The following is a 15,235-nucleotide window of genomic DNA, read 5'->3' as shown; positions in this document are numbered from 1 at the left end:
TGCCTGGTAAGACTGGAAGTGCTCCTTTAAACACTGGTTGAAAGAGAAGTACCAGTGAAACTATTTTTATTTTTTTTTTTTAATTTTCAAATGTCCACTAATTGCATGTGATCCCTTTTCATGTGTCAGTCTCCTAACTTGCCATACCTTGCTGATGAGAATGCTGGAGAAATGCAATATAAGTCTGAGGGGAGTCAGTGTCCTGTCCAAAGCTTAGCGAATATATAAGAAACCAAAGCAAAATCCCAACCCAACCTAACTTACTTCAAATCAGTAAGAAAATCATCCAGGTAGTGGTCTGCGTTCAGACCACAGGAGCAAATATAAGAATAAAAAATTCAAGAGTTTTTACTGAAATATGAAGCAATTGAAATAAATAAGATTTAGCAAAGCCAACACAAGAGCTGCTGCCATAGAGGTCAGGGATGTTTCTGGGGTTTAATGATGAATAGAATTGGATAATAAAGCTTCATGAAAAATTGAAATAACCTTCATGTTCTCTGAAAACACAACATGAACAGATGAAATGAAAACAATGGTCAATCTTTTGTTTACACTTTTATTTAAGTAATAAGAGCTATTAATATATCTGAAGTCTGGTTCTTCAGGTGATGAAGCATAGAAATATCATGAAAATGGAGCATCCTCCTTGTCAAAATAAATTACCCCAGGAGGCAGCTTGTTTAGATCAAGCTCAGATATGTCTGTTATGCTCAGTATAGAAAGATCCTTTTACACCCTCCATTTGGAAAAGCTCACTTAGTGGGGAGCTATGCACAAAAGTTAGTCACTATATAGTAGATCATAGCAACAAATGAGATGTAAAGTCCAGTGGACTTGAAGGAAGATGTATTCCATGCACTAACATCTTTTTCCTTGCCAAGTAAGATTGCTGGGTCAAGTTTAAGAATGACTTGTTTGGAGAGGTGAAAAGAGTGGGCAGTGCAAGTGATTGAAGAGTGTCAGTGGACAGCCAGTTGAGAAAGGTTCTGGCATTAGCATATGAACTGAGTTAAGGTGAAAGGCAGCCTTACAGCTTTTTCTAGAGAAATGGAATCTTTGATTGCTTTTGTGAGGAAATTTCATCCCTGATCAAAATACATAGATGAGTATGTTCACATATAATGATCTCGGTTCAGGAAGGGGGGTCTGGCATCAGTCAGCAGGTGGTGAGCAATTATATTTGTATGGGGTTTTTCCTTTCCATTTTTATTATCAGCTTTATTATTAAATAATGCAGTTATTAAGAGCCTCAAAGATAGCCAAGAGACAGAGGAGCTAAAGTCAAACTTTTATTCAAATAAAAGGGAGACTTCATTGGACAATCCCCAGTGAGGTCTCTCACCTTGACAGAAGTCACAGCCTCCTTTATCCCCTTTGTCTGAAATGCAGGTCCCTCCCTGTTTCTCCAAAGGCTGAGATACTCTGGGGTTACAGACTTCCTGACTGCATGTGCCCCATTACATGCTCATTAGGGGCTTTGAGAGTCCCCAACATTTTCAAAATGGAGGTTACTGCATATTTATCCTTTGCTACCTATCTTATACTGGGTAACTGCACAACTAATAACTCTTCTATCCCCTACTAACTAAGCTAACTGTGACTACCACACACTTTGTGAGAACATTCTACTTATTCCTAATATTATGAAACTTATTACTAAACTTATTACTATTAAACTTATCTAAAGTTTTACTTTGGAGTCTCATCCCCATTCCACCAGGGTGATGGGTAAGGGAAGGGGGTTGAGCAAGTGGCTGTATGGTGAGTATATGCAGTAGGTGCACCCCCAAACTGACTATACAGAGTAGCTGAAAACAACACAGTGGGAAAGCTGGCCACTGCCTACTCCAGGACCAGGTAACTGCCCGGGCCACCTTGCTGCACTACAAAATACATCTCAGTGCAGGTTTGCCTCTCAGAGGGGCTGATCATGAGGAACCTGCAGGTCCTGGAGGAGCGCAGCACCCACAGATGGCGGCGGGGCCACCGAGGCAAACGCCACCAAGCTGCTTCCAACAAATTCTGTGCCCAGTGGGCCGTTTTCTCCACATTTAAGTAGGACTCTGTGCAGAGGGTGCGTAGGAGAGGTGACCTTTGATCCTGTGGTAGCCGTTTGTCAGTGGGATGGAGAAAACACAAGTTATATTCCATCCCATGCTCACTTGAGCACATGCACTCCAGCTCCACATGGATATCAGAGCACCTGTCTGGCTGCTGCCCCATGGTTACCTGCTCCAGGATGAAAGAGTGCCCACAGGGTGGCCGCAGGACCACAAGCAGCTGGTAGAAGATTCGATTCTGGAGGCTGATACTCCAGGATTCAAAAGAGCTGTCCATCCCAGTGGCTGGGTAAATCTCTGGCATGGAAGTTCTCTGGGAAAAGTCTCGGCTGATAAACAGGAGATCATGGACAAGATGCTTCAGATTCCTGCACATGTCAGGCACTTCCAGAATTGGTGATAGGGTGGGCCTGAGCAAAAATCTGTGTGCTTCATTGAGGTCTTCTTCCTCCTCATCCTTGTCTTCCTCCTGCTCCTCACTGCTGGAGCTGTCTTGCTCACAGCAGCTGTGAGAGGCAACCTTCCTTTGCCAGGCCAGCCGGCAGAGCACAGTGAGCTCAGCTACTGCAATAGCCCAAAAGAGCCAGTGCTGCAACAGGAAAGGGAGCAGGGCTTTTTCCAGGGTCCTGATCCGCTCAACATCCTGCCACAGCCGCATCATCTCATGATGCAGAAATTCTTCACGCTCCTTCATCCGCTGGGCTGTGACCACATCGATCTGGTGATCATGTGTCTGCTCAGGGAGAAGGGCCAGCACAGCCAGGAAGAGGACAATTGCTGAATCCATGGCCTGTGAGAGGTAGGAGAAAAGTTTACTCAGCAGGTCTGGGTGAGAAGGAGCAAGAGACTGGGGCAGTGGGGCAGGAGCTGCCTGGTGGTGTCCTTTGGGACAGTTCCCATTGTGACCTGTCCTCTATGATGTCACAGCCACCAGAGCTCGGCCAACAAGTACCCAGCCTTCATCCCCAACCCCCAGGCTCAGCTGTTTCTTGGCATCATCATCCCAAGGACAAAGCCACTGGGCTGAAGCTCCCCAGGGCTCTTCTGACAAAATGGGCATCCAAAGGAACCCTGACAGTGTCATCCCTGGCTGGGCTGTGTTCTCTGAAAAGGTTAGAGACACCTGAATAGAGTCCCCAGAGGCCCCATCCCTGCCAAGCTGCAGCATCCGATGGAGTCAGGGGCACTCAGCACATCCCCAAATCCCCTCTGGGCACTGCCACCACTGTGAGCCCTGAGCCTCTCTGTCCCCAGCCCCAGTGGCAGAACCTTGCCCTGCTCTGAGGGGTTTGGCTATAGCTCAGGATTGCCCCCTGGGAATCTGTCCCGTCTCCCATCCTTTCCAGACTTTCCCCTGCATGCACACTCACCAATCGCCAAGTCCAACTGCAGTGGGGATGCCTGGTGTTGTCCTTAGAGATGGCTCCCATTGTGACCCGTCCTCTGTGATGTCACAGCCAACAGAGCCACATAATCTGGCCAACAAGCCACAGTCTTCATCCCTACTTCCTTGCTCCGTGGGTTCTGGGCACCATCACCACACTCAGTGCCAACTCCTCCTCAGGAGCTCCCAGGGGGTCTCTTGGCAAAATGGACAAGCTGCCAAAGCCACCACAGAGAGCCCTGAGGTCCTCTGGCTCAGCCCCAATGGCAGAACTGTCCCTGGTCCAGAGGAGCTTAGATTTCTTGCTTTGGCTTTGAAAACAAAACGGGCATTTACCCCATTCCCCATTCAGCCCAGCCCACTTGCGCAATTGGACAAGGAGCTCAAAACATCAGATATGAAAGATTTCACTGACTGGCAGAATCAGAAGGGGACTGTGGTTTGAAAAGGAGCTTTGGGATTGTGCTGAACTTGTGTTAGCTTGAGCCTGGACTTGTGGAAGCTAAAATTCAGTGTGTACATCTGCAATATTGAATAAACCTCAAAAATCTGTAGAGACACTGACTTGCCTGTTCTCTTTTTTCCTAAAGCCAAATTTCCTTGAAGAAGGAAAGACTGTGTAAGAGATAAGACAATGTATTAGCGATACTGTGGGAGGTGGAGATGTGATGTCCAGCTCTACTCTGAGCTCAAAGACTGAAATTCACCTGACACCTCAAGAGGTCAGTTGCAGATCCTGAAAGTCCTGATGGGACAGAGCAGGCCCACATAATGTCTTCTTTTGGTGAAACTCATTTGCTTTGAATTGCTCTAGCCAGGTGTACAATAGAGCTTATAGACAAATGCCATGGGCTTTCAGAGGTCCACAGAGATGGGGTTAGTAGCAAATTCTATTTTTCCTGCTTGTTTTTAGTTAGAAAGAACGACCTCACACAGAGAGGAGATCACGACGAACGGATGAGCCTGGAGATAACAATATTCACAGTACCTGCAGACGTAGGAGCTTACGGAGAGAGGATGTGACCTGAGTACAGTTTGTGGTTGTACAACTGAAAGGTCCTCTGCAGATACAAAAGCTTTGTAAATAGAATAAAAATCCCTTCAGTTTGACAGAGCTGGGATGCTTCCATTTCGGCATCCAAGACACAGTTTGTAAAGCAGCAAGCAGGTCAGGCAGTGCTGCTGCCGCTCTCCCAGGTGGACTGGATGCATCTTCACTGTGGATCGTTTTACTCTGCCTTGTGTGCTGTGAGCAAATTCAGGAATGCCTGGGAGATGAAACATCCCACTGCTCTACACAGGCTGTTTGTGAATACAGCGCTGCAGCTTAGTGGAAAGAATCTGCAAAGTGGAACAGTCTGTGCAGAGGAGACAGTGTCTGCATGATGCATGTTTGGAGAGGTTATACTTGCAACTAGTTCTGCTCTAGAATTGCTGTGCCCGAATTAGTCTATAAACAGATCATCACAACAAGTGATTGCATTGATTCTTCTCAGAGGAACAGTGGCACTAATACTCTGGGCATGCTCTCCCACTGAAAATGTAAAGTAAAATCTGCTAGTGCCTTCTCTGTGGACTTCAAAAGAACATATGAAACAGTTGTGGAAAAAGAATTAAAGTGTCCCATCAGGAAATCTCGACATCTCGATCCTGCAGTTGCTGAGCTTCAACAGATCTGGTAAATTAGTGACTGGAGGCTGTGTTTGATTTGCTTGATTTGTGCCAAAACCGAACTTGATAATACAGGGGTGTTTTTCTTATTGCTCAGCAGTGTCCGCACAGTACCAAGGCCTTTTCTGCTTCCTGTACTGCCACGCTGGTGAGGGGGCTGAGGGAATGTCCTGGTTTCAGCTGGGATACAGTTAATTTCTTCTCAGTAGCTGGTGCAGTGCTGTGCTTTGGATTCAGAATGAGAATACTGTTGATAGCATTTTTTTGTGCCTCATGCTCTGTCACTGAGAAGGTACAGAAAAAAAATGGGAAGAGCATAGCCAGGACAGTTGATCCAAACTGGCCAGCAGGATATTCCACACCACAGAATGTCATGCCCACTATATAAACTGGAGAAGTTACCTGGAAGGGGGGCCGATCTAGGTTCAGGAAAGGGAGTCTGGCATCAGTCAGCAGGTGGTGAGCAGGTGAACTGTGTATCACTTATTTGGGATTTTTTCCTTTCCGTTGTTATCATCACTTATTATTTACCACTATTGTTTTAACTTGTTTTCAACTATTAAACTTCATTAATTATTATCAAACTTATTAAACTTATTATTAAACCCACTATTAAACTTATTATTAAAATAAAATATCAAATCCTATGTATGAAATATCAATATTGAAATCCCATTCATTCTAATATGAAGTAAAGAGACTGTGCATTCCCTGAGGACAGAGATGCCAGCCACAGCAAGGTTGATCAGTGTTGATTATTGAATGATGGCACTCTGAAGATCAGTAGCTAGAAGGCCAAAGAGCTGTTTCCTTTCCCTTTCCCATTACCTTTGGCCATTAATCATCTGCTTTAGTAAAATTAACAAGCCCTTTCACAACACATGCCATGACTTAAACTCTTCAAAATGAAAGTCACAGAAGTCAGGTGTTAAATACAAAAGCACAGATAAAATCCCATCCTTCTGCAGATTCATCAAAATGTAAAAACAATCACTCCTGTTTTGTGCCACAGCATACTGCTTGGCATATTAACTGTATGTTAATGTTAATTTATGTATCATTTGCAAGCATAGTTGTCTTCTTGGCCTGAGTGGGGATATATCCTTATTCTTCCTATCAAATCTTTGGCACTAAAGAAAACAAACAAACCAACCATCATATTACTGATTCAGAAAATAAAAAAATGGAGATAAAAAGAAGTATGATAATATCTTGCAAACCAGTTACCATACAGGGAGATGTAGGAAGAGACAACTTTACTGACATAGTCAGACTCCCAAAAGCATAAAGCAGCTTTTAGCCCTTACAAAAGGGACATATCAGGCTTGATAAAGGCTGACAAGCAGGCCCATCTGCCCGTTCCATGCAGTGGTGAAGCAGGTCTCCTGAGCCACGTGATTACTCTCCTTTGGGGTGGTGAGTCAATCTTACTTTCTGTGTACATTCAGTAGGCTTCTCTTCACCCCCTCCTCTGCCCTCCAGATTTAAAGAAAAATATGCTTTATATGTCTGCTTCCCTTATGGAAACCTCTAATCAGAGAGGGATGGAGATACGCACCTTCTCCTCTTTCCTTAATGTCGAGCCATCAAACAGGTTATTACAGTGCTACTTCCTACAGACAATCTGATAGTTTAACCCCCAAGCTGCTAAGTTTGCAGTGGTTAGTTCTGCTAGCAGGGACAGCAAAGAACTGACATTTTCCCAGGTCATTTTCATGTTCCTAAATATGACAGTCAGCTTTGAGCTGCTGTGTATCAATACGCACTTAAGTCTGCATCCCTATTTTTAACCCAGTGGCACTCACTTCATTAATATGTTCATTAGTATGTTCTCTTCCTCAGTTGCAGACCTATTGCCGATGGAGAAAACCCGAAACCTTTCAAGACAGGAAGGGAATTTATCTATTTATATTTCATTTATCTATTTATATTTCGCTTTCCATCCTCATTCTGGTCCACAAGAAACTACTTCTAACCTCTTCCACCCACTCGCCTCTCTGATTCCTCAATTCAAGCAGTAGTTTCAGTTTTCCCTTTGTTTTTGCAGTTGCCCTATCTTACAGGGAAAACTGCAACTACTGCTCAAATCTCATGAGCAGCTGGAATCGAACTTTAATTTCTGTATTAATTCAAGTCAAGCACTACCAAACTGAATAGGCTGTGCTTCATGGGACTGTAGGAACCAATAAATCTATTAACTTTAAGACTTTTGAAAGCTTTTACATTTCCAGTGAAAGTGAAAAGGCTTCAGAAGTGAAAGAATAAAGCTGACACGGGATAAAAAAACTACAGTGAAGCAAGGTTTTCAGCCTTCCTGAAAGCAGGCAAACCAGTTTGTGCAAGGGTATGTAACAGGAGAGAGTCTCTGCTCTCTTACAGGTATCTGGTATTCCAATATCAAAAGGTGTAACAAGTAAAGGGGAAGGCACAAACAAGAGCACACTCAGACATAAACCCAACAGATGAACTAACAGAGGCAAAGGCAAAAACCAGAACTCATCAGCCACACTAATGAATGGGTTATTAAGAAACCACAGGCAAACTGGAAAGTTGCAACTGATGAGGATGCAAACCTGAGGGTCCAGGATGTACAAGGGGGCCAGTGTAGCTGCGCAGACTGGTGAAGGATGTGCAGGAGTGGGGATGGGAAGGTAGTGGTAGACAGTGGTAAGACAGCAGGGGGTACAAAAGGGGCCAGTCCCTCACAAAACACAGTTAGACAGTACCTTGTAAAGATACCAATTATGCATGGAGTGGAAGATTCCCATTTCCCTTTTCGTCAGAAAAAGCCGTATTGTCCTTCAGTAGTGAAGCAACTACTTCAGTAGTGAAGCGACTACTTCAGTAGTGAAGTGACTACTTCAGTAGTGAAGTGACTACTTCAGTAGTGAAGCCACGTTGGGTACTAAATTTTCATGGTTCCACTGACGTTTGCAGTGCTGCTAAATCTCCCTGGGTAAAAACAGTTGTCTCCCACACAGCTAAACATGAATACACAGACATGCTAACCTGAAGTGACACTATAGACTGGGATACCTTATTGTTTGACTTTGCTTCACGCCTGTATGTGTTTGAATCTGTAAGCTTTTAGCTAAAAGTCTTTGTTATCCCCTTTATCTTTTCAGTGTTAAGACACCAAGAAGGGGTGCTTTGGCAAAAAAAACAAAACCAATCAATCAAAAAAACCAAAGAAACCCACTACCAAACAAAAAAACCCCCACCCACCAAAAAACCTCAAGCCCCTGATACTACAAGGTATGTCAGTTGAGAATATATTAAAGATAAAAAACCCCAAACTGTCTCACATCAAATAGAAAACTTCCCACTTCTCTTCTGAACACTCTACTTCAAAATTTGAAAAACGCTTGCTCTCCAAAGACTGCCATCTTCCCCTAGAAACTGCTTTCCTAGTTTGTCAACACGTCTGCATGTCAGACATAGCTCATGCAGGTAGGAAGTAGGAAGACTCAGCCAAACAAACTGCTTCTGTCTTGCTTTTTTTTCCACACTGTGCCTCATGAACTTACCTCTCCCTACCAATACTTCTTGACATAACATTTTAACTTTTCTTATTTTACATCTTTACCAGATACTGCAGAAAAGAAGTTCTCAAAGGTGCTTCAAGCATTTTTACAAAAGAAGTAGTGAATTCGCAGCTAGCTTTTCAGACGCACAGCAACCTCAAGCAGACTGCAGAGTTAACAACCAGATACTCCAGGCTTCTGGAAAACCAGACAATACCACCAATGCCTTCCGGCAGCCAGCAAAGAAGTTCTAGATGTTCATTTGCTTATTAGTAGCTGGGGAAGATTTAGATTTATTGGAACTAGAGAACTTGTAGGACTATATCAGAGAGCAAATAATTATTACATAGTGCAAGTAGAAGATAATGACCACGCAGAGATATTTTTCACTTCTTTGCATGTATATCTGAACAAGATACCAAGATGACAAGACAAGAAACACTTTAAGTGAACTTGAGAACTATGGGACTTACAACTCTAGTCACACTCTGTAAAAGATATAAAATAGAAAACTCTCTAACTTAACTTAAAGAGTTTTTACATATGATGTTATACTAAAATATCCCAATACACCAAAATATCCCACTGCTTAAATAATAAAAACCCAACCCCAATCACACACTCTGATAGTTCAATATTCTATTAATATTTATTAACTTAATACATTATTTAAATGAATCTCAGAATTATTTGGATAACAGCCTGGAATGAAAGCTCTTTATAGAGCTACTGATTGCCCTGATATACAAGGACTGGAAGCAAATTTACTGCAGCATTAACTCAAGTCCATAAAAGAGATCTTAATGTGTAAGTCAGTTTTGACAGAAATTTAACAACTTTTCATAAAATCATAGAACTATACATAAAGTAGTATACTACTTCAGAAGTTTAACTGTAGATCTAAAATATCAATGCTATGGATCCAGTTGTTAATGCATAAGTATTTGCATAATTAGAAAGCTTACAAAAATAATGAGCATACCTCAAGTATCTTTTCACTCAGTTCTGATTATGGTTTACCTGAGGATTCTTCTTCAGGTAGTCTCACAAAATTTATACAGCAAAATTTATGTTCTAAAGGCAGTCAACTGGAATCAAAGTACCGTGCTTCCATACTACATCTATCTTTAATATAATCAAACAAAATACATTTTTTTAACATAAGAGGGCAATTACCGGCTTTTAAGATCTGTGAAATCTGTCTTCCCTTCAATTATGTCTACACAAAACTTGTATGGAACTTGGAAAAACTGGAGTAAGCTACTCCACTTGATTCCAGATTTTAAAAAAGGCACGTCACAGAATTTCATGCTGAACCTTAAAAAAGTTACAGAAACATAAGCATCAACCATCTGTCCAAGTTCTGCGACTCTGCACAGTACGGTCAGCTGTCTAGTGCCAACTAGAAACTTCTTACCCAGAAGAGCTGCTGTTCACCTCAATCCTTTTAGAAGCTAAGCTTGAACAAAGAGCTAAAAAAACATTAAAAAAACATTTAAAACGGCTTAACTGTCGATGTTCATAAGAACCATAGTAAGTCTGTTGTCATCATCTAATTCACAAAAGAAGATGCAGTTCAAGCTAAAGGCAGCTTATCACTGAAAAGTGATTAACAATAATTACAAAGGATATCAGTTGGAAAACAAAGAAACTAGAGTCAAATACGTTGTCAGAAAACAGGGGTTTTAGGAGATGACAAGTTTATTTATAAACTGCCAACATTTAACAAAAACAATCTTACACTATTTTCCATTTTCTACAGAAATACAATAACTTACAGCGGTGCTTAGTCCATTTTGTCACTAATACATATAAAAACAAGTCTGCCAATAAATAAGTGAAAAAAATCTATTTACTAACCACCACCACTAAAATTGTACCTGTAAATTTTGGAAGACATCTGCATAGAATAGTTAGAACTGTAAGGGTGCCTTTTATTATTTTGTAATTAATTTTGTACTATTAGGATATGAAAAAAGTTAATTAACATGCAATACAAAATATTTGAGATAAACAATGTAAAACTCAGTGTGCACAACAGGAAAGTAGTGCTAGGATGCCCTTCTATGTTTCTAAATAAACATGAGGAAAATGCATGTTTTATATGGTGGAATTTCAACTTCCCTTCACAGCAAAACTAGATTTATAACCATTTATACTTGGCTAGGTTCCACTGAAGATGGACTAAAGGTGTGGTGAGAATTATCTAGTACTAGTTAACAATGAATAATTTTAGAACATCTCAAATCAACATTATGTAGATATATTTTAAAAGGTAAATTTGTTGTTACCTAGTTATAAGCATTTGTGAGATGAAAGGGTGACAAATGTGCAGTTTACAGTTGATCATAAATGTAGACAGCATGCCTGGAGAACAGCAATGCTTAGGCCATCACTATTTATTAAGACTTTCCCCCTTCAATATTGCATCAATCATCACATGCCACTTAAGAGATTACCAGCCATCCCTAAATATCTTGCATAAACCTCGGGTATCTATCTGCACGCTATTGATACGCAGTATTTCCAAAACTAAAGTGTTACCTTGGTTCGCACACAGGCATATTGTATGAAACCTTCTATCCCTAGAAAAGATTTAAAAAAGCACAGGGGCAGGGGAGAGAAGAGGGGGAATGGTTGGGGGGGTAGAGGTGGGAGAGAAGGGAGATAAAAATAGAGGGGGGAAAAAAAAGAGAGAGGACAAGGAAGCTTTCTCAGCTACTGATACCCTGTAGTACCCTTCATTTTTCTCTAGCTACCCTTTTAAAACTAAAACATTCCACATCCTTAACAGCTTCTTTTTCACAGTGCTGATGAGCATACACTACCCTAACTGTTCTTTTCTTCACTGAAGCCATTAATATGACAATTCATTAAAGACAAAGAAGTCACTTAAAATTGATCACATTAAATATGTCATGGCTATCAGATAGTGGTTAATACCCCCTCCACAGCATGGCCTGATCCTATGTCAATGAAGTCAGTGAGAGTCTCATCACTCACACTAACAGGCAAAAAAATAAAGCATCCAGATTAAAAACAAACTTATAACCAGATCCTGTAAAATAAACTGGAGGGTTTATTACTTGCTTTAAGCTTTCTGATTTAATGAACATCCAAATTAAGTAAAAGATTGTCCTTATCGATTCAGGGCTTCCTTACATACTCCCTCTACCTAGCAGCTAGTAAGAGGGAAAAAAAAAGTGTATAAGTAAACATGTCCTTGCATTTTTAAACTTTGCATTTAGGATGACAAGCAATACCTTCAGTAGTGCTCTATGATTTTAGGTGCTCATTTTAGAATGAATCACATTGTCTAGGAGGAGAGAGGAAAGGTGCTAGCATTTTCCAATAAAATCGATCCCTTTAAGGAAAGCTCTCAAATCCAGTAATTTGAAATCAGAAGGCATTCAAAATGAAGAGTAATTCCAGAAATTTTTTTATGTGATTTATTTTTATAAAAAGAACATGCGAAAATATTAAGTACCAAAAAGACCAGTTGTTGTTTGTATTCAAATACCAATTCAAGTTGCTAGTTTGTGTCTGACATAGTTTTCTCAGCCTCCTGTGATGCTAAAGCACTTCATCCAAAACATGCCTATTCGTTTCCTTTCTGGAGGACTCCTGGAAGATATCCCCCCAGGCTGAGCACTGCCCAGTTGTCCTAGCTTGCAAGACCTTACAAACTCTTTCACAGTCTCAAACACTTCCTACACCACCAGTAATGATTTGTTTGGTGTGTGCACACATTTGCCCAAGTATCATGAAAATTAGGCGGAGTAAGACAGAGAGGGGAAGCAAGAGATCTCATTGCTTTCAGCAAACAGCCTGGCACTGGCACTGATCCTGCTAGATTCAGACTTGGATCCTTCACGGAAGAGTCTGGTTGCAGATCACCAGTGCTATATAAAAATAGCCAAACGTGGGAGATTTTTGCAGTTTTCACAGGACATAAATACAGTTCCGCCATCCATTCATTCACACATACATGCACACTTACTGTGTGGGAGACTAAATATAGATAATTTATTCACAAATAAGCTCTTTACTGATTACAAAAGAAAGAAAACAATCCCCATCTGACAGGAATTCATCCTGTGACAAAGTAAGACCAGTGAAAAACAAACTTAATGCTTTACATTCACTATCCTGTAGAACACTGGTCATTTAGCAGAGTACTTTCCAGTGTCTGACAGTCCTGTCATAATTTTATTCTTTCTGCTACAAAATTTACCATTTCTCTAGTTTATCTTGGAAACCTACATAAGATTTACAATGGTCACAACTGTGCATCTGAGAATTTTTCATAGAAAATATATTGCAAAATATTATGTTTAAAACTAGCTGTATATCCCCTTAATAAGAAAGCTGTGAGAGTTAAATATTTTTTGCACATATCTTGATAAAATAAGCATTTCCCTAAATAGAATAGTAATTCGATGAACATGACAGTATTACAAAATTAGTGTTTAATGGCTCACTTGAACACTGTAGTGCTGTCACTACCTTGGATCTTAATACTACTTACAACTACTTAAGACATCTATTATTTCGATTATATGAAAGTAAAGAGGACATTCCCAAGCGCACTTTTCAAGATGACTACCCAGTTTTAAATGCATCCATTTCAAAAAAGAAAAACTGCTACAAAAGGGAAAAAACACAGTAGGTATAAATATATTTTGCCTTCTAAAACCAAAATCTGGTACCTTGTATCGTTTACATTACTTTTTTAAATAACAGGTAATAAATACTCTGTTAAGAAAAAAGTCCAGTCCCTTTATCTACTCATTATACGCAGCATTCAGAAAATCTTAATGCATTAATGATGTACCAATTTCATAACTTTATTCACAATGAACATACAGGTGTACCTCATCCAAGAAAAGCTTTTTGTTTCATCATAATTATATTCTGTTCAGAAAATGTCCTGTGAACAAAACAGGCACCTCACTGTGGGGTCTTCCCACCTCTGTTTATACAATAGGATTTACAGCACGTTCCAGATGGTGCAGATAAAGATGTTTAATAAACTAGACTTCAGCTAAGAGTTCTGCTTGTCAGAATAATTCTGCTGTACATAAGAGTCTGGCAGCTATTAAAAAAGCTTTTGCAGTTCTAGCATTCATAGTCCTAACAAAAGATTTAAAAATATTAAATCTAAGATGTATGGTGAATCAACACAGATACTGTTAAACACTTCTCCACCATTACAACATACCCCTTTGAGATACTGACTATTCTACTGAATAGTACTAGAGAACTCAGAGAGGACATCCTGCAGCTGTCAGGAGCTTCCTGCAAGCCTGCAACAGCAATTTAAGATAGAGAATAACAATGTAATGCAGACAAAACGGTAAGCTCTACTGCAAATCACTGGGTAGATATAAAAAACTATGCTAGACAAAAAAAAAAATAAAATAAAAGGCAGTTATTACATGTTTAGCTGTCTTTTCTTTTTTTTTTTTAAATCAATAATTATAAATAGTAAAAATGTACTCTAATTCACTACAATAGACTATGCCCTGAGAAGTAACATTACACACTAAGAAAAAGCCACTAGGAAGTGTCAGGTCTGTAATTTGAAAGAGTAATACAATGAATTCCCTGGAAGCACATATTTCCTCCATTTTTTAGCAATATTTTGCTTCTTCAGAGGAAAAGACTAATGAAAAGTTATGCTAATTCTAGGTTTTCCAACTTTAAGTATATGATCTTTTTATCTTTTCTCCTTCAAACTCACCCTGGGAAACTAGATGGCTTCAAAAAGCTCTTGCTTTTCACATCTGAAAGAGAATAGAGGCCTAGCATGAGGTTCTGAAAAAACTGAGCCTGATGAACTCCACTTAAGGACATCAGTCAAAGTACTTCTTGGGAGGTAGTCAGAGTTATATAAACACAAAATTAGGCCACCTCACCAATGCTTTGCTACATTCTTCTTTGCTGCTTGGAAGAACAGAGAAGAAGTTGAGAAGAAAACATACCTCTGAGCATATGGGGAAAAATAGAAGGAAAATTATCTTAGACAGGGACACTGAACTTCCTTTGAAACTACTTTGAATGCTAAGTGCATTTGAGAATAGGTGAGTTACACCCTTTCCTCTGTATCTGACACTGATAAAACAGTAAGATCTAATTGTAAATACTCCACCAAATGAGTATAAGAGAAAGATGCATTTAGAAGTCACATCTACGTTTCACTTCACTGCTTTTTCCAAAACTGCCCTACAAGATACAATTCAGCAGTTGTGGGTGTTTTTCCCCACACTGTAAGTGCAATGGTTCATGTCCTACTAGATTGAAAAAAAAAAAACCAAACAGCATTCTTTCCTCACAGAAGGTAAAATACAACTAAGCAAAAAACCTTGTCCAAAAATTAAATCATTAAATCTCTGAAGACTCACAACTTAAATTATTCTCTGGTAGTCACATTTTGTTCATTGTATTATATGTTATTCTGAAAGAGTATGCTTGTTGAGTCTGGCTATGCAGACAAACCCTTCCAAAACTCTTTGTTTCTATCCATCAATATCATACAGTACTGTTTTAAAAATTCATTAATTATCTATTTAGGAAAAAAACCTCACCCCCAT

At 40.0% G+C, this 15,235-nt stretch overlaps 1 protein-coding gene across 1 annotated transcript; it reads right to left on the bottom strand.

Annotated features, from left to right (window-relative positions):
- Positions 1-1,213: 1,213 nt before the first annotated feature.
- LOC115308050 (inositol 1,4,5-trisphosphate receptor-interacting protein-like 1) lies at positions 1,214-2,904 on the bottom strand. The gene has a single exon (XM_029965431.1). The coding sequence runs from the start codon at positions 2,848-2,850 to the stop codon at positions 1,846-1,848; it is 1,005 nt and encodes a 334-aa protein (XP_029821291.1). The 5' UTR covers positions 2,851-2,904; the 3' UTR covers positions 1,214-1,845.
- Positions 2,905-15,235: the final 12,331 nt, after the last annotated feature.

The sequence above is a fragment of the Manacus vitellinus genome, unplaced genomic scaffold, assembly GCF_001715985.3.
Source record: "Manacus vitellinus isolate BGI_N305 unplaced genomic scaffold, ASM171598v3 scaffold_9_pilon, whole genome shotgun sequence".
Taxonomy (NCBI): domain Eukaryota; kingdom Metazoa; phylum Chordata; class Aves; order Passeriformes; family Pipridae; genus Manacus; species Manacus vitellinus.
The sequence above is the reverse complement of the archived record's forward strand: the minus strand, read 5'-3'. Positions and strand labels throughout refer to the sequence as shown.